The sequence below is a fragment of the Dermacentor variabilis genome, chromosome 1 (genome assembly GCF_050947875.1).
Source record: "Dermacentor variabilis isolate Ectoservices chromosome 1, ASM5094787v1, whole genome shotgun sequence".
Taxonomy (NCBI): Eukaryota; Metazoa; Arthropoda; class Arachnida; order Ixodida; family Ixodidae; genus Dermacentor; species Dermacentor variabilis.
In genome coordinates, this window is record NC_134568.1 from 81317626 (window position 1) to 81338525 (window position 20900).

At 46.0% G+C, this 20900-nt stretch overlaps 1 protein-coding gene across 2 annotated transcripts in view; it reads right to left on the reverse strand.

The window, feature by feature from the left end:
- LOC142571589 (solute carrier family 22 member 6-B-like) overlaps nt 1-20900 on the reverse strand; it is an 82034-nt gene that overhangs the window by 21095 nt on the left and 40039 nt on the right. For both annotated transcript variants that reach the window (XM_075680084.1, XM_075680076.1), the window contains exons 7-8: nt 16758-16972; nt 14811-14992 (exon numbers count right to left, since the gene is read on the reverse strand). In XM_075680084.1, the coding sequence (XP_075536199.1) occupies nt 14811-14992; nt 16758-16972 (397 nt within the window). The remainder of the gene's footprint in view (nt 1-14810; nt 14993-16757; nt 16973-20900) is intronic.

The window sequence follows — 20900 nt, forward strand, 5'->3', positions numbered from 1 at the left end:
TAGCCGTCTTTCCGTTGTGCGAGGACTGCACCAAGTCCGATACCGCTGGCGTCCGTATGTACCTCTGTAGGCGCTGTGGGATCGTAGTGTCGAAGAATCGGTGGCGAAGTAAGTAGGCGACGTAGTTGCTGGAAGGCTTCGTCACAGGAAGTTGACCACGCGGAGATGCCGTTGGTAGCGGTAAGCAAATTGGTCAGTGGTGCGATGATAGTCACAAAATTGCGCACAAAGCGCCGAAAGTAAGAGCAGAGCCCTATAAAGCTGCGGAGCGCCTTAAGAGTAGTGGGCGGCGGAAACTGCGACCGCGCGAAGCTTGGCTGGGTCAGGAAGCACACCGTCCTTCGATACAACGTGACCCAATATAGTTAACATGCGAGCAGCAAAACGGCACTTTTTGATGTTAAGTTGGAGGCCAGCAGAGGTAAGGCAGGTCAGTATCTCACGCAAGCGAACGAGGTGCGTCGGGAAATCTGGCGAAAACACCACGATATCATCAACGCCCCAGAGATAGTTGGTCACAGTCAAACGACGAGCGAAAATTCTGAAGAAGCGCAAGGACTTGCTGGCGATATGGAGGCGGCAGATCGGCGTCTACGACAGATTCAAGAACGTCTGACGACGACGACAATGATGATGATGATGATGATGATGATGATGTGCACGGCACGGGAGAAGTGAGGGCGTCGAGTTCATAACAGGCCGTGTCGTCGGAAACATCGAGAATGTGAAGCGGGTCAAGGGGCTGAACACGACCGAGTGATTCGCCGCGCAGTAACGTCACATGGTAGTGAGACGGGTTACACACAAGCATGGAGGATAATCCAGACACAGTGGTGAGGACGGCAAATGGGAGAGGTAGGGCCTTGCGACGTAGAAAAATCGGCGACGGTGTAAAAAGTACTGTAGCGTCTGGCGCGGTAGAGCAAGAGCGGTAGAGCAAGAGCACCACAATAACAAGTGTGCAACTTAGCACTCCTCCCTGTGGTACACCGTTTTCTTGAACAAAAGTGCGCGATAGTACACTGCCAATTCTTACGCGGAACTTCCTTTCGGATACGTAATTTTGCAAAATGTTCATGCTACCACAAATTGCATAAGACGTCAGGTCTTGCAGAGTACCGTATCGCCAGGCAGTATCATATGCCTTCTTAAGATCAAAGAGTACAGATAGTATGGGCTTTGTACAAATGCATCTCATATATATGACTCAAGGAGAACAAGATTATCGGTTGTAGACCTCGCTCTTCGGAAGCGAGATTGGTGAGGGTCCAATATACCATTATATTCCAAAAAGTAGACAAGGCGACGGTTAATCATTGTTTCAAATACCTTAACTAAACAGCTATTTAGTGCAATTGGTCTGTAACTTAACTAAGGAAGGGTCTTTGCCATGTTGGAGTACTGGCAGGACTATTGTCTCCTTCCAAGATGAAGGTATATGACTACTTGCAAAAATCTTATTGTAAAGACCCAAGATACAGTTTAAGATCTCACCAGGCAGATTGTTGATTATTTCAAATGTTATTGTCACCTGAAGCCGAGCTGCCACAAGAGCCTAGGGCAAGCTCGAGTTCATGGAATGTTAGTGGTTTGTTGTATCCTTCCGATGACAACTTGTTTGGACGCTAAGGAATATTTTCAGCTATTCTTTTATGGTGTAGAAACTTTTCGTAATAATTCTGAGCTTGATACCCTCTCAATGTGCTCACCAAGACTGTTTGCTTGATCTTCTATTGTAACACCAGAGCTAGTGACGAGAGGAAAAGAATTCGGACGTTGTCCTTTTAGTTTACGTACCGTATTACATACTTTGTTAACATCCGTGTATGAGTTATTGAGGATACGTAGCGTGTCCAGCTTTCTCTTTGGGATATTCGGCCGATATGGCGTCCATTTGCTTTGCACCGCTTAAAATGTATTAAATTTTCTGTTTTTCGGTAGCGTGAAAGGCTGCTCCATGCTTTGTTCTGGCGTTTCTTTGCAATTTCAGTCTTTGTTCCACCGCGATTTTGGGTTAACTTTATCTGTGAAGGACTCAGGTATGCAGTTTTGAGCAGAACAGAGGATATGCTCAGTGATGTAGCTGGTCAGTTTCTCTACACCTAGGTGGTCCACATATTCCAGGCACAGTTTACATGTTTCTAAATTTAGACCAATCTGCACTATGAAGTCTCCATTTTTTGGGGTAAGCTCGTCCATCGTGTCACGTTGTTTTAGGAGTGTGGGGAAGTGATCGCTCCCATATGGATTATTAATAACTCTCCATTCCAGGTATGGAAGAAGTGATGCGGATCCTATGGCTAAACCAATACATAATACGTGTTGTGTGTAGAACTATAAAAAGTTGGCTCTGTCTGGTTGAACACACACACACACACACACACACACACACACACACACACACACACACACACACACACACACACACACACACACACACACACACACACACACACACACACACACACACACACACACACACACACACACACGTATATAGTTAAAAGGTAAACAAAAACCCGGGGCACTTCGCCGACCAAATAAAGATTTAAAAGAAAAGACGTTTCGGCTCCCACACGGGAGCCTTGTTCACAGGTAAAATAAATAAAGGTGCTCGAGCAGCTCGCTTAAATAGTCTTGAACATGTGACGCAGGCAGCGCGCATACACTGACGGCAGATTGCCATCGCTCCTGTTCAGAGTGTGTGGCGTAGTCTGAATCATGAGGGACTCAAGATAAAGGCGTCGAGATAGCCCTTTTTCCCTGGCAAGGACACGTGCCTTCCCCCAGTCGATTGCATGGCCGCTTGAAGTGGCATGCTCAGCCAAAGCACTGGATTTCACATTTTCTTTTTTGACGTCATAATTGTGCTTTTTAAGACACCTTTCAAAGTTACCAGTTTCGCCAATGTACACGTAGTCGCAATCCGCACATGGGACAACATACACAACACCTGGGAATTTCTCTTTTGGTAATTTGTCCTTAACATTGACGAGCGATTGCCGTAGTTTCCGGTTTGGAATGTGTGCCACTTGAACATTGTATGAACGCAGAATACGGCTTAGAGCTTCACTTGTGGACGGGATATGTGGTATTCCGGCGCGCTTTTGACTAGAGGCAGCATAGGGTAACTGCGGACGTGCCATTTGTCGTTCGACAGCATTCAAGAAAGAGCACGGGTAACCACAGGCTGATAGTTCCCGCCGTACCACGCTTACGTCGGCTGCGTAGTCTTCTCGTCTCGGGCAGATTTTCTCCGCGCGTCGTAGAAGCGTCGAAACCACTGCCCTTATGTGAGAAGCAGGTTGCAAGGAGCGGAAATGCAAGTAGCGTCTTGTGAGTTGGCTTTCTGAAAACTGCGAACGACAAAGTAGGCCCCTTTCTTTCAATCAGCATATCAAGGAACGGAAGCTTGCCGTCGACTTCCTCTTCTACCGTGAACTGGATCGCTGCTTCCATGCTGTTTAGGTGCGAAGTGAACGACTGAACTGCTTCTTTGTGAATGATGCAAAAACAGTCGTCCACGCAGCGAAAGAATGCCTTCGGAGCAGGGCTGAACGAAGAGAGTGCTCGACTTTCAAGTGCTTGCATTGTCAAGTTAGCGGCGGTTACCGATATAGAAGCTCACATAGCCGTTCCGTGAACCTGTTTGTAGAAACACTTTTGGAACGTAAAGTACGTGTTTGATAAACAGAACTGTAACAGCCGAGCCAGGTCCGGTGCATCAATGGGCGATCTCTCGGGTAGAGTTGCAATGGGTGATCTCTCGGGTAAGTGCCCCGGGTTTTTGTTTACCTTTTAACGATGTTTCATCCTCACCAGACGGGCTTCCGTCAAACACTGAACTACACACCCACCCACCCACCCACACACACACACACACACCTACACACACACCTTGGGCTATAATTTTCACACCGCCTGAACAATTACCATTATTTCGATCTTTACGGAAAAGTATGTACTGTCTTAAGAAGTTCCTGTGTATGGACTTTAAATGTGTTTCTTGAACAAAGAACAGTCGTGGCTAATATTCCTTTAGTAGATCTTTGACAGCTCGATTCTAAAAAAGTCCCTCGAATTTCACTGAATTATTTGTGTAGCCATGTTGAGAAAGGCTTTTGTTATCTGGGTTCAAGAGCACGTGGTATTGATAGATAAATGTGTATACAAGGAGGGTGACTGTTTAGGATACCGGTCCCTTTCTCAGAGCAGTTACAGGAAGTTTATCACTCCTAGTGCGCTCCAGAGAGCGCTGATCTTTCGGTGTCGATGACGCCGGGGTTGTTGGATCGACCTCCATAACCTTCTCTGAGGCTTTGGAAGATCATGAACTAGGCGCTGAAATTCGCGTCCCAGGCAGTGGAGTTCGGTTTAGCTTTGGGACCTGCGGAACCAAGGTCTGCAGGCTCACCTATGATGGAGCAGCACTGGCTGCAGCCGCCAAGGAGGCTGTTGGAGTTTCTACAGGGTCCACTTTGGGTGCTCCTGTAGAGACTCCTGAAACCGGTGTGGCGCTGCCCCTGCCGCGTCACACTGGCATAGCTTGCTTGAGGTAAGTGCTCTAGCCTTTTCCTCGCCGCTTCATAGAATGCATTTTTTTCCTTCGCTGTGATTGCGACGATTTCTTGCTTTTCCAGCAAGGACAGCTCCGCGAGTAAGCAGGTTGATCGCCCTTGCAATTGACATAGTGCGAGGGCATTGCAGTTCTCGGAAGGATGGTCATTGGCACCACATTTCGCGCATCTTTCTTTGCCTCTGCATGATTGTGATGCATGCACGAACCTCTGGCACTTGAAACGCCACCTCGGGTTCGGTATGAGTCCGGTATGAAACACCACCTCGGTTCGGGTACGGTCTGACGTTGATTTTCAAATATCCTGCGTCGAGTGAACTATGGACAGTGCTGCTACCAAATGTCGATACCACGTGTTTCGTCGGGATCGGTTGGTCATTTCGTTGTAGTGCGATTCTCTGTACCTTAATAACGTTTTGCTCCTGAAATCCTTAAAGGAGCTCTTCGTCACTGAGGTTTAGGAAGTCTGCTGATATAGCTCCCCTACTTGTGTTGAGTGAGTGGTGTGGAGAGATTGTCACTTTGTGACCGATACTGGTGATTTTAACGAGCTTTTCTAGTTGATCTTTCTTGGTCGGTTCAAGGAGGTCTCCGCTAGCCATCTTTGAGGCTTTGTAACCAGGTCCAATTGTGTTTGCTAGGCATTTAGAAACTAGGGATGGCGACAGTTTTGTCACAGTTGTGTTGGCTTCACTATGAAGAACATGGTATTTTGTAAATGTGCCTTCGCTTGGTTTCAGAAAGAACTGGAAAGTTGCTTCGGTGCGACCTCTTTTCAGAGGCCGATCTGAGAGTCGGGGGAACGCTTCTGCCATTGGATGGTGTCAAAATTCGGCGGCGGTGGTAGCCACCCACCACCGAGCCCAACAAGAGGACGCTACACGTTCCAAGAAACCTGCAGACGCCAGCTATACACCGCCACTATACCCTAATGTATATACCCAAGTTTGAATATATTACACACGGTTAACCCTTGCCGCCCGGAAATAAGAATAAGTGAATAGAAGACAGGAAATATTGAAAGCGAGAGAGAAAAAGATAGAAGAGGAGGACAGAAAAAGGCGACTACCGATTTTCCCCGGGTGGGTCAGTCTTGGGGTGCCGTCTACGTGAAGCAGAGGACAAAGAAGTACGTTGCCTCCACCAGAGGGCCTTAAAGGTCCGAACAGCCGGCATCAGCTCAACCCCCAGGATCCCCCTTTCCGCGGACATGGCTAAGCCGCGCACGGCTACACGCGGGAGGGTCCAACCCTCCTGTGCTCGAGTACGTGGTGTCGCAACACACCAAACGCCTGCTGACGCAGTCATCCCTGCGGGGTCACCTCCTTAGAAAAGCGACTGACATTTGCTGCATTAAACGGTATACAAGCACAGGTGTATCGTTCCCTAAAATGTGAGGGTTCAAGTACAGTACTTGAAAGTTTCTACCACTGCCTTTTCGATTTTTTTTTTTACAGTAAAGCTCTATATGGAAGGGGGGGGGGAAGCTAGGTTCTGGAAAAAATTGGGTGCGTCTATCGTGCCGTGTAGATCGAGAATTCCTCCCCATCGTGGGCCGATACCAAAGATAGTGCAATTCCGGGCTGACCCACGGCAGTGATGAAGCAGGCTTTAAGCCCCCTCCCCCTCCCCCCACTCCGCCAAATTGCAAAAATAAGTTTAATATTGACGCGTGTACTTATCTTTATCGGGCTACCATGTTTCGCCGCCTAACAAATGTTATCGCACAGCGCAGGACGCGCCTGCATGTAAGAGAAGTTTCTGCAATGTTATCGATGGTTCCGTCCACTGTCTTTCACCGCAACTTATGTAATCTGATTGCATGTATGCGCGACGCGAATAGTGTGGAAATTTGTGGAAGACACGCGGGTCCGAGCGGTTAATCTGGAACATTCGACGACCGATCTATAAAAGCCGACGCGCTTGACCCGGTGATCAGATTTTCGACGATCGCCGACCGTGTTCGCCGCTATCGTTGTGCTATAAGTGTAGCCTGTTTTTCTGGGCACAGGTTCGCCCAATAAAAGTTAGTTTTGTCTTTCACAGTATTGCTACTGTGTTCTTAACGTCACCACCACGTGACAATATCGTAGGCCCAAATACAACCCGTATCAAATATTAAGCTGATAAGAACAGATACTACACTTTTTCCCGCCAAGGCCATGTCTACGTTCGCGTCGGCCTCTTTGTCGGTGTTCCAAGCGCTTGCGTATCGCCTTTCCTTCCGCTCTCCCGTGGTGGCGGTCCCGTAAGCGTGCTACCTGCCAGGACCGCGAGGTGTGATCCCGATCCCGCAAACTTCGAATATTTCACTGGAGCAACGGCCAGGTTTAAGAGGGAGTTTTTGGGGTACCAATGTTGTATGGCCTGTGTTGTATGTGATCACTTGTGGTTTTCGAGTGACCTCGCAACTTTTACTGCACTGCGGGACGTCGACTAACGCACGATCGCCTTTGCTACGGTGAATCAGTGTCTGCCCCGGAGTGCGGCGAGGTACGTCTGTTCTACGTGCCGGGATTCGTTAGTAAAAAGTGTCGTGCTGCGTTTCGCAACAATACATGGGTATGTATGCGCCCCGGTACCTCATCATCTTCCGAGGGTCAACATAGTGGAGGAGCGACTAATCGCGTCTCGCCTTCCATTTATGTGCATATGGCGTTCGACGCACAGCCATGGATAGTTCGCCGTTAAGGGGTTCACATACACAGCTTCGCTTGTCATCCACCTTCAGAGTGTGGAGTGGCACTGAATTTTTTATCCCGGCAACAACATTCTACGAGTGAAATCTTGTAGGTATTTTCTTTCAACTTTTTAGACTTAAAGACGAACCAGCCTTGCTTATAAATGCTCATAGGCTTTCTTCTTTCATGCAATTAAGGGGTATTTGTCATTACGGTTATGTGCAATGGTCATCCTTTGCATATTCTTGGTGTAAGATCATCGTTGGATTAAAGAAAAGTAAGGTTAGCTGCCCTGAGGTGCCACACACGCGCACACAGTCGAGCATATACAACAGTCCCACGTACCGCTATGACATTGTATGAATGTTCTTAAAAGTTCGCGCACCGGATTTCGACAATTAGGCATTGCAAGTAAACAAGCATGGTGCGTATATCTCGCCTCAATGATCGTTTTTGCGAACTAGTACGCCGACCGACGCCTAAAAACAGAAGAAACTTAAACGAGAACCTTTTCGAAGGAGACACTCAGCCTGCGAGACATCACATGTGGCGCTTTTAGCCAAAGACGCTTAGCCAAAGCCTGTAGACGCGTTTAGCCAAAGTAACGTCAGACAGCTCAGAATGTCATCTAGGTTCACTGAACCGGCGTTGTTTTGCCAATTCGATCTCGTATAGCAGAACACCTTCAATTACACTACAAAAATTAATCAGATACGGGCTACGGCTATCATTTCAGAAATAAGTTCGGCTAGCTGGTCGCGCTTATTCTTAAGATAGCCCATTGCTCCGATGTAGGCTCTAAAGGGTTTGTACGCTTACATCCGACAAATCTTAAACTGAAACAGTCCCGAATTAACCATGTACTTCGGACAGAGAGAAAAAAAAAGGCAGGGAGGTCAACCACACGAACATCAGGTTTGCTTACATGAGAAACTACCGGGTTTGTCTAACGTGCCTCTAACTAATTTCAAAAAATGCTTTTAACGTACATTTATATATAATGTAATATAGCTGATATAGAACAAAATCCGACTCCAGAATTGACTCAGATCGCTAAACACCTTAAGGAAATTGCATGAGATATTAAAGAAATCAAAGAAACCCATCTGGTAGACATTGAGAAAATTGATACGATTACCGCTCTCGAAGAAAGCGGTAACATCGTTCCAAGAGCAGAGTAACTGCATGCAAAACGCAATTCAAGCAGTTGAAGCTAAAATAGATTACTTGGAAAAGCACAGTAGACGCTCAAACTTCACAGTCTACGGACTTCCAGAAAAAAGTTGAAACAAACTAAAACCTGCGGTAAATAAAGGCATTTTTCAGGATATCCTTGCACTTGACATTCGTTCAAATCGTGCGTATACATAGACTAGGCAGGCGACGACCCGACTTGACGAGACCCGCCATTCTTAAACTGTTAGATTCAAGCATTAAATATGCAATACTGAAAACGGTTTTAAACTAAAGGACACGAATTTTGCTATAAGTGAAGATGTTTCGGAAAGAATTCGTGACATCAGAAAGAAATTGTGGGCTAGTGCGAAACCGAACCCCGACAAAAAAGATAAGGTTTCACTAGCATTCGATAAACTAGATATCAACAACGTGCCTTATGTCTGGGACCATGGCTTGAATGATAACGTTCCGTTGCGAAAAAACCTGCTAAGTGTTACTACGCTTCATCAAAGTGTGTCAATCCACTGACGTTGACTTCATGTACTCTGGTGTAGTTTCAATGATTTTGAACTTGAACACAAAATCATCTTGCGATCCAGACAACACACCTAATGTATTTCTTCGCGGTTGTGCAGAAATTATCACTCATTTTGTCATTGTGCTGTTTCGATGTTCCCTGTCACCTGCAAAACCACCTAGTGATTGGAAGAGGGCTCGTGTTGTTCCCATTTTTAAGAAAGGCAACCATTTACTCTTAGAAAATTGCTGTCATCTCATTAACATCAATTTCTAAAATGCTTGAACGTGTAATATCTGAACGCATTGCGGAATTTTCTGCACAAAACTCTACACTAACTTTCAGCATAGCTTTAGAAATGGTTATTCAACCTTAACTCTCCCACAGTGGTTCATTCATTTGCAGAAACTCTGGATAAGAATGCTCAAATGGACGTCACATTCCTTGATTTTATCAGGACATTTGACAAAGTTATTCATCACAAACTAATTACGAACCTTAAGGACATTAATCTGCCAGATATATTTTCTGCATGAATTGAAGACTGCTTGACAGATCGGGACCAGTTTGTTTCAGTAGATGGTCAGTATATGGCAACAATTCGAGCTTTCTTCTTGTAACAACACGCGTGCCCGAGGGCAGTGTTTTGGGGCCATTGTTCTTTTAATTTATAGAAATGACATTGTTTTTTTAATTATAGGATTTTACGTGCCAAAACCACTTTCTGATTATGAGGTATGCCGTAACGTAGGACTTCTTAAAATGAGGTTCTTTAACGCGCACCTGAATCTAAGTACACAGGTGTTTTCGCATTTCGCCTCCATCGAAATGCGGCCGCCATGACCGGGATTCAAACTGGCGACCTCGTGCTCAGCAGCCCAACACCATAGCCAGTGAGCAACCACGGCGGGTAAGTAACATTGCTATCGTAGTACTACCAGGAACTCAAATCAGACTGTTCGTGGATGATTGTGTTCTTTTTCGTCAAGTTACTTGTACTAATGATCAACAGAATTCGCATTGAAGTCTTAACAACATATTAAGCTGATGTGATGAACATGGTATCGCTCTAAACGCACAGAAAACTATCTTTGTGTAACTCGTACAAAAACACATCTTGATTTTGCGTATAACCTTGGCTCAAGATCACTACAACAGGTAACGAAATACAAATATTTCAGCGTAACAATAACTAATGACTTGTCTTGGAATCTATACCGACAACATGTGTTCTGCCGCCTTCCGTAAGTCGTGTTTTCTAAAACAAGCTTAGAAATTATCCTAACATTGAACTACTCAGTTACTTTACGTATATAAAAACTAAACTAGAATACTCTTGTGTTGCATTGTACCCCTTCACTAAACCTAACATAAAGAAACTTGAAGCTGAACAAAGGCTGTTAGGTTTGTTTATTCTAAATTTAAAATTACAGACTCACGGTCTCAAATCATATAATAATTGGGGTTTTACGTGCCAAAACCACTTTCTGATTATGAGGCACGCCGTAGTGGAGGACTCCGGAAATTTCGACCACCTGGGGTTCTTTAACGTGCACCTAAATGTAAGCACACGGATGTTTTCGCATTTTGCCCCCATCGAAATGCGGCCGCCGTGGCCGGGATTCGATCCCGCAACCTCGTGCTCAGCAGCCCAACACCATAGCCACTGAGCAACCACGGCGGGTGTCTGAAATCATAGCTGCTAACATCATTGAAAAACTTGAACTACGATGATAAAAGAACCGCCTCAACTTTCTTTACCTACTTTCTTATCATAAGTTAGCCCTTGACTCGCATGCATATTCATCTCCTGTGTCCACTAGACATACACGACATCACGCCCATTCTTTAACACCATATTCTGCTAAAACTAACGCTTTTCAGTTTTCATTTCTCTGGCGTGCTGTATTAGAATGGAACCGTCTAACTGATCTAATTTTCTGTGACCTAGAGCCTTGATGCGTAATGTTAATTGGTGTTGTGTTTAAATTTTGCATATTTTCCCGTAGAACGTACTGTTTATGGGTAAAACATGCTGTTAATTTGTGTTGTGTTTCCATTTTACGTATTGTTTTTCTATGTTATCTTTGATGTTTGTACTTTTTATCTTGCCTTTTGTACCTGTCCTGCTTGCACCGGTTCTTAGTCTGTCTTATTAAATAAATTTTTTAAAATGAAAAGTATACATTAATATAGAACGCATCTTTCGATCTGCGGCGGCACCTTTGCTTCTGCCTTGTGTCCCGCGCACCGTCGCGAAAGAACCAAAGCCCGGTGAACTGCCGCGCGTGCCACAATAAATTTAATGCACTTAAGAGGTAGCGAACAGGACTCACCAGCAGCTAAGGGAGCATTGCCCGCTTTAGGGCGTTAAATGCTTCATGAAGGTAGCCAGAAACCCGCCGACCACATGAGATGGGAGAAAGAACTTACTCTCCAAACAAATTCGAGGCATTTTAGGTCGATCGGAGGAAGGCAGATTTGTGAATGAATTGAATTCTGCAGTTTTACGTGCCAAAATTCCCAATCTGATTATGAGGCACGCTCTAGGTGGTACTCCGGATTAATTTTGATTTCCTAGGGCTGTTTAACGCGCTCCTAAACCTAAACGCACGTGCGCTTTTGCATTTCGCCCACATAGAAATACGTCCGCCGCGGCCGACATCGCACCCGTGACCTAAGGATCAGTAACTCAGCTACAGCGGAGTCAAACGACTGTTAGAGATTAAGCTTTGTAGTATACTAGAAAATAAGGCCGAAATAGTCATGCCAAGCTGTTACTGCAAAAAAACAAAAGAGAATTAGCTAATTTGCTTACTTTTGCCGGCGCATCGAGTCGAAAAAATTTGGCCGATGACATTGGAGAGGAAAGGGCAACTGGTTAAGGAAGCTTTTTACAGCTAGGACCCACAAGCCTTGGGACCCTTTTACGACTACTGTAACCGAAGGGCGTGGCGTGACAACGTAACGGTAACTAGCACCTATTGAAAAAATTAGTAAGCCTTCGTTTACAAATTCTGTGAAGCGTTTCTATTGACTCGTAAGGCCTCTTGTCTGAAAACTCTTGTGGGTCATGTCTAGTCACGAAAAAGCAGCACAAAAAAATTATACGCATCATACGCACTGTGGAAGTCAATTTAAGCGAAGCTTCCTGATCTGTTTGCCTCGATTCAGGATAATTTGTGGTGACGTTTACGGCGAATGCTTTTTTTCAGCGTTTAGTGCAATACGACAGCGGCGAGTTGATGTTAAACGTTACTTCGCGCGCACCACTATACTGTGTCTGCGCAGTACACAGAACACACAGCAAGACACATAGAACACAGAACAGTGCTTGCTTGAGGCGTTGTTGAGCGCCATTGTTCATAGCTTGCGAGATAAGCACAGTCATTGCCTCGCACTACGCACTACATTGTAGCAGAAGTGTTAAGCCATAATTATGGGGCGTTCCGTGTCAAACTCAGTCTGATCATGAGGCACGCGGCAGTGGAGAACTTCTGATTAATTTTAACCACCTGGGATTCTTTAGCGTGCTCCTAAATCAAAGTACACGAGCATTTTTTTTTTTTGCATTTCAGTCACATAGAAATGCGGCTGCCACGGTTGGGATCATACCCGCGAGCGCCAAGCAAGCCATCGCCACAGGCCGGGCTGCCAGCGTCATGAGCCTCCGGGACATGAACGTTTGAGTGCAGTGGGGCCGTGCGAGGGCTCAAGGACCTGCGTGTCCGCAACTCCCCTGTGTGCAATAAAGTTATCACCACCACCAGCAACACCATAATCATAGAGCTATCGGGCCGGGTACAGAAGTGTTGATTTGATGTGCGGCCGCTTCCGTATAGTGTCGTCTAGATGCTGTGATGCTTTAATGCGGCTTTGCGTCTGCACGCCATGCGTCAGTTGTGCGCTTGACAAATTTGCAGGATGTTTCTTTTTCAGAAGTAGCAGAAACGCAACGTACTACACCTTGAAATTAAATTATACAGTTTGTCCGCAACTGCTACCGTGTCTAGTAGTAGCGTTTCCTTGTCTTCTCACATCGCCTCATCGCTTTCCCGCCTCCCCCACTTTTCTCAGTAAGTGATTATAAGCATAGCGGAGACCAATTCTCTAAAAGATTCTGGACAGGAAAACAGACGTCACAGCCATTATAGAATTTCCCCAAATGGGGAGGAAATAAGCTGCGCCGAAAGATATTGCCCTTAAATTAAGTGTTTCACGCATTGTTGCATGACAGACAATTTCAGACTATTTGTTTTTCTTCCTTAACCACGAGGATTAAGGACCCGATGTTATAGAATGTTTTACAATCGTTAAAATAGTCTTTCCGAGGGAGCCTTAAGCTGCTTCTTTACCAGGTGTCTTTAGGACTATGCAGAATTTTAGAAAATTGTCTGTAGCATTTAGGACAATTATGATCCTTTACCATGATTACTCGAAGAGGCGGACATAACTTGTACAATAAGTCCAAATGCGAATTTACTAATTAACAAACATTCAGTAATTATGTTTTAAACTTTAAGTCACGTATTGGAATTTACTAATTGTAACTGGTAAGTTGGCAAGGCGTACGCACTTGAAACGAATTCTAAAGATGGCACCAGTTTCGAGATATGCCCCGTCAAACTTGTGGTAAAAGTGCACTGTCGCACTTTTCTTAACAAAAGCTGTTTTATGCAATGACGCACAAAAGTAACAGCATCCCCAATGCATTCCGTTCCAAAATTCGCGAATAAATATCTCGAAACGGGTGTCATGCAATTTGATAATTCGTTCCAAGTGGATACGCCTTGCAAACTCACCGGCTATTCGTATTGCAATATGTGTGCTAAAGTGATTATCGCTTAATGAAACGTTCATTATTTAGTCAATTGCGATTCCTCATGCAAGTAATGTGCGCCTCTTCGAGTAATTCAACTCAAGGACTAGAATAGCACTATCTGCGAGAGGCAATGTTTAAAAAGTATGTGTAGTCTAAAGAATCAGCTGGTACAATTCTCCCTAAAGCGTACTGTCTGTTGAAGTTAACTGTTATTTGCACATGGATGTTGCCCACCGGCTGTTAAGAAAACCTGAACTTTAAAGAAAACACACAATTTTGGCCTATGTGTAAACGTTGGTAATAATGAGGTGGTCAATGACGGACTGCGGTGAAAAGCGAGTATAAGGATATAACTCTCAGCACACAAATTTTTATGTAAAAAGTTGTTTTAACGAGGAAAAAAAATTTGAAGGTGAGCCCCACCGTTGCAGCACTCGGGTTCACACTTCGCCTTCACCACTTAGCATCTCGGTGAGAAATGCAAGCCAAGCTGACGCGCATGGTATTAAAATACGGCAATTCCATTCGCTTCGCGAAACCCAAAGAGGGGGTTTACGTTTCTTGTTTACAACATGGATAGTGAATGCTCTTCCATAAGGAACAACAACCTCAAAACACGAGCGAAGAGCGAAAATAGGCGACCTGGCTCGCCCAGTCCACGACCGTACAGATGCTCGTTCGTGCGAATGGCCTATGTGCGTATTACTCGCGGTCTTTGTCAAGGAGACGCGGCAGCAGTACCGCGGAACAGGCTTCGAATGAACTCATCAACATTCTAGAAAAATAAGTTTTTAGGTGAGTTAGTAAACGAAGAATAGGAAAAGACTAGCTGAAGGCCAAAGAAAGACAACCTTTTTTTCTAAGGCACAAAGAAACAGTGAGCCATCGTCATGTCGTTTTCCCTGTCTTCTCACTATTTCGTGCTTGTCTTATTGTATTCATTATCAAGACCGCCAAATTTCGCGCTGCCACTGCAGTGTATAGCAAAATGTTTTCAACCCAAACACATTCAACAACTCCGTGCAATGAACTTACGGGGTGATTGATGTGCGGCTGGATGGCAGCTCCGACTCCGAACACTGTCTGGGCGAACCCGATGGCCAGTGCACGGGCACCGGTGGGAAACATCTCGCTTAAGTAGATTATGTTGATGTTGATCACATTGCCGATGCACAGCCGACCCACAAGCATCATCAGCCTTTCGGCCAAGGCGTAAGCTGGACGAGAGACAAGACGGTAAGCGGTGGCCATCTTGGTAAAGCAGCAGGCGTGGTATAGTTCAGATAACAAATGCGCAAATGAATGATTGACCGAAGTAATCGAAATAGTAAATACTCTAACTCGATTTGTTGGTAACGCAGCCAAGACTGCGGGCCTTGCCACGGCGCCCGGTAATGTGCTCGAAATTGTAGCTCCGGTTATAAATTATTCTACTGCACGTTTGTCGTACGCCTATTTACGCGGGATATAATCTCATGACAACGTAACCAAGCTCTTTCCTGATGTCTTTATTGCGTCATGATAGACTTTTTAGGTCACGGTTATCGTACCTCATGCAACGTCCAATTCCTTATTACATACGTAGCACGTTTTAATGCACGGTAGAGCATAATTTTTTCATGGTATTACGAGTAACTGAGTGCGTTACAATTCAAATAATTCAACTCATGCTTTGTGTTATGTCTTTCAAGAGCGATTTAAGTTGCGCTTGTTTTCAACCATTCGCTCACACTCATACGCGCAATCTCTACTTCTGTTTTTGTAGCATCCCGTCACCGTCACGGCACCGGCGTCCATCATGAGAGCGTTTCCTCGCCCGTTCCTCCTCGGCATTAGCACGCCGGTGACGTTTGCGAATGCTCATAACGTTGCCGGCTCCCTATTTTTGAGAAGAAACCGGCGAGGAAACTCGGTCTGATGACGGACGCCGGTGCCGTGACGGTTAAGGAGCGTATGACGGCTGAGTGAATCCGGCCTTACTTCTGAAATGGAGCGTGATTGGCAAGAATGCGCCGTTCGTGTGCTGCAGGTTTGGCTGTGCCGCTGTCGCGGCGCCCGGGCGGCTGGTCATGTGGTACTTTTTCGTATTTCGCGAGCTTTCTTTCGAGCCCGGAATAAACTTTCCTAAAGATTCAGTCAACTGGATCGCATGTTTTAAAGCGAAGCTTTCATGTCTCGCTGATTCATCCGTGAGCGCCGAACACGCACTGCAGGAAAGCGAACTTACACATCTGCGTAGAACACTCCAGTTTACATTCGCAGTACCACGCCAGCGTCGACTGACTGACCGGTCAGTGAATGACGGCGCGAAACGACAAGTTCAGCAAGAGTAGCGCATGCGCACGAAGTTCACTGGAAGTGCAAGTTGCGTCGTGATTAACTGAGCTTCTCTGCTTATCGACGACAGCAAGTACGCGTGAACACAGGCTCATCTTAGTATCTGGAAAAAAATGTCAAAGCCCCTTCCTAAATAAAGATGGTTGAACGCCACGCTACCCAAACGAACTGTATATATCTGCACTGCATTACGTCCGTCACGCAATGCATTGCCGGCCGTCACCATGGGCAGGCCGTGGGTGCAGCGCACGGCAGAAGAGGGTGCCATTCGCGAACGCAAGTGTAGAGTCGTCCGTGAAAGTGAGTGTGTGCGTGTAATCAATGGCTAAATTATCTAAAATAAAGGCTATGCCACTTAACGAAATGCGTCTTCATTCAATTTCAACGTTCAAAAGATACAATCTTAAACATGCAATCAAATCGTATACGCATATCGTCGGGTCGCTCAGCCTTTCTTGGGTTCGTTGCGTGGTCGTTGGCTTTGGACTGACTTTCAGTTTGCGTTGGGGGAAAGCTTCGCGTTCAGCCATCTTTCTTAAAGAAAGGGGCCTTGATTTTTCTTTTTTCAGGATATTGTCTACGGCTTATTGACATTTGCTCTGAATGCCGCATCGAAACATTTTAAAGCGTGAAGCGACGGAACACCTTTTGGCAAGCAGGCATGGAGTAGATAAGCAACCATGGTGAAAATTAAAAAGCAGATGGTGGATCTCTTGCGTGGTAGGTACAGCAGAATCAGATGGCTGGCGATTCCGCTCACTGCCTCGATGACACCGCCCACGAGGAAATTCATGTATGGGTCCACTGGCAGCAGTCCCGTGTCCAGCGCCAGTTGGTAGCGCACGAGAGCTGTGCAGAACCTGCGAGAAGCACGGACGTCGCAGTTGCAATGCGGACTACGAGGGGGACATGTGTGTAATGCGGCCACCAATTAACTTACGAAGGTGCGGGCAGCCCTCTGTTCCGACCTTACTCCTCTGAGCGGGTTCATCTCATGTGCACTTACCTGTATTTTCGACACGTGGAGCAAGGGACACACGGGCAATGACGTTTTTGGGCTACTTATGCACACTTTAGTAAGGGCAGAACACGATCCCAGTGTAACTTAACATTACTTTAGCCGTGAAGGGCGGGTGGGAGGGATGAAGGCAACGGAAGAAGATAGTGTCGACTGAATTCCTGAAGGACAGCCCACCCGCATTATGTTTGTCCCCGTCAAGGGCTTATTTTACAGAATTGCACTGGAACAAGCCGTTGAGGGCCTTGAAGAGCCAATTCCCTCATTTGGCATCGTAGGGTTTCGGTAGGATACTGACGAACATGAGCTATCTTAGTCAAAAGAACGATACAGGGTGGCCATCTTTCATGCATCAAGTTTTAATATATGCAAATACGACGTAGCTGGACAGAACCAAGGTAATGTTTGCCGTCGCTCGGAGGGACGTATCTTTTTTTTTTGCATTCCGACGAATTACGTATTCAGTCTCCATTGATCAATTTCTCAAATATTATAATTAGATGAAAAATGCCAATGAGAAAATTGTTGAGCAACATGAAAAACTACCGATACAGCATTATGTTACTCAACACGGGCTGCATAAAAGTGTTCTACCGAGGGTGAAAGAAGTCCGCGAATAAACGCAAAATCGCCACAAAATTAGGCGGAATGCAAAAATAATCAGTATCTCCAAACGACGGCAAACATTGCCTTGCTTCTCTCCAATTGCGTGGCATTTGCATATTTGACAATCTTGGTGCATGATCGTTGGGGCACCATGTATAGTTCTTTCGACTAAGATAGCTCATGTTCGTTAGTACCCTACCGAAACCCTACGACGCCAAATGAGTGAATCAGCTCTTCAAGGCCCACAACGGCTTGTTCTAGTGCAATTAGGTGAAGTAAGCCCTTGACGGGGACAAACATAATGCGGGGGGGGGGGGGGGGGGGTTGTGCTTCAGGAATTAATCCAGTCGAGAAACTTCTTCCGTCGCCTTCCCGTTCAGTGCACCATTGAAATTCGCAAGTTACTCAAGACGCGATTTTGTTACGAGGTATATGAACAAATAAACCAATAAATATTGTTTGTTCACATCAAAGGTGTACCAGTGAACCGAAAAGATGTTGAATCTAGACAGTAAGATTCGTTGACCTCTTAATTTATACAAAAATTCTATTCAGTGTTGTAGATCATTGGTACCTTTCATATAATAATAAAACTGACAGCAGCGTGCAAGCTACTCTGCAATGAAATTTGCGATGGGACGTACCTGTCCCTTATGTACGTTAAGCGTGCAAAATGTGGTTATCGCCCTTGTCATTTTTATTGCCTTGTGCTATCTGGTAAGTAGAACTTGTTGCACAGTAATGGAAATGAATAATTCTGTTCTGACGTTTTTCATCATACAAGATGAACCGTAAGCAGGGGCATATTAAGGAAACGCACGTTCGCCGGACATTTTTTGTGGATCACATCTCAGTTTATTCATTTGTCTGATTGTTAAGTTTTTTTTTCACCTCACGACTACATGAGGCGCTGAAGAAAAAATGGGGAAGGAAAGGCAAGAAGGTCAAACAGACTCCTTGCGATTTGCTACCCTACACATGAGGAAGGGGGTTGAGGAACGGAAAGGAGAAAAAAGAACAATGAGAGCACATCTGTCCCGAGCCTTTGAGGCTCTGGACACTTTCCAGGCAGTCGGAGCAGCTAAGCCCCATGAAGAAAAGTTAGGATAGCGACATTCATCCTCGCCAGGCCTTGTCAGGGTTGGCGTCTGACACCACGTGGCGACAGGTCGTTCACCCTACCCTCCCTGAACCAGAGCCCACGTGCACCGGAGAGGTCATTCACCCGACCTTCTCTGAACCGGAGCCCACGTGCACCGGAGGGGTCGTTCACCCGACCGGATTCGTCTCTGAGAGGATCGACCTCTCCTTCCCGTGTTTGGTATTGCAGGAGGAGGGGCCCTCTCCGCGCCTGTCACGTGTCATCCATGGAAGCAAGATCCCGCCCACACTTGTAGAGAGCTATTTAAAAGGCTCCGAAATGTACTTTGATATACTTCTTACTTGAGACTTCATACTTCATAGTTCATGCTTTTCTTATTTTCTTTCAACTACCTTTGAATAAACCGTGCAAGTTTCGCACTAGCAAATCGTCTCGCCCCTGCTTGGTCGCCATGATCTACTGGATGCCTGCAGCCCGCCGACAACGCCACGCTACCCAATAAGTAATGTCGGTCGAGCTTCGTTAGGCAGGCGCCGCTACTTCTCGGCAGCAGTACGGTACGCTACCCTGGAGTACGCAACAGCCTCTCCTTGTGTTCTCGCCATCCGCGCTTCCCCTCCAGCTTGCCCTCGCAATGTGCTGTTTCGCTCCGTGGCGCGCGTAGTCACCATTGAACACGCGTGTACCGCGTTGGTGTAAATTAGGCTATTAACACCCTTTCCGCTCGCACTTTTGTCTTGTACTAGACGTTTATTGTGTGAACAGGTCTTGGCGCAGCATCCTATGCCTGGTTTGGCGGACCAGAGGTGCAAGAATTTTCTTTTTCTGCAGCAAAAGAACCGCGCAAGTGCGTTGAAGCCGGCAAACAGAAACATGTAGAGTTTTGACGTAAAGAATAATTCACGCCCATGAAACTCACAACTATTGCAGAAAGAAATTTAGCTTGGTCATCTGTTTGAGTAGATTCTATGTTAAGCAGCGCTGACAGTCGTCAGAACGCCCTGGCCTCGTTCATATTGAAATGTAAAGCGGTCATCACATGATTTTCTTGGGCCCTAGTTGACGTTATTAGTACTTTCTTTTCGTTGCAGTTTTTTGCCAAGCAAGAGACGAAGGACATGATAAATTAACTAGCGCACGTGCTTATGGAGTATACCGTCTCTTGGGAGCTATAAGATAAAAATGACAGCGAAAAAAATAGAGGTTGGATTGCACACTTACACTCGCAGTTGCATTTAAAGCGGCTCGACAAAACGCTGTTCATGGACCTCGTGCACTTTTAGTAATAAATTTGGGACTGGCAGAACAAATATAAAGCTTCTCTCCTTGTTGCTCGGCTACTTGATGCATACTTTTATGGCAGGAAAGGCGCGAAACATAGAAACGTCATTCGTAGCTAAGTTGAACCCTCCGGGGTGACGTAGTGGCTTTGGGTTGAGGCTGCAGGATCGAATCCTGGCCGCGGTGGCCGCATTTCGATTGGGGCGAAATGCAAAATCACCGGCGCAGATTACACAATACCACGTGCACAAAATTAATTCGGAATCCCCACTGCGTGCGTGCGAGCCCTCATCCTCCTCCAAGTCGAGAGCCCGCCTCCTCCGAAAGGACGGGTCATCTTCAATGACGTCGAACAGTGACGTCGAGCAGAGTGCTTATAAGCAGCGATTGTCGGCTGCTAGAGGGTGCTTGTTGTCGTGCTCGAAATGTACTCGTGAGGTGTGTGCTCGTAAGCTGTTTGCTGTATGCTCGTCTTGCGGGTCCATTTGGGAGTAACGCTGGACTGTCGATGTATCTCATGTTCAACTGCAAACAACATGTAAATAAATCCTGCTCTCATAAGTCCCGACGAAGAGTCAAGCTCCTTCCCACAGCTACGACTGCCAAATCTTACATCTGAATGGCAGCGGTGAGATCGGCCTACAGCTCGTAGACCGTCCGACAACTCTAACAAATGGTGGCAGCGGTGAGATCGTCTGTCGAATCTTACAGCACTCTTAGAGCAACAAAAATGGCGCAAGTATTGCTTTGTGACTAAACCAATAGCCAAATTGATCACTTA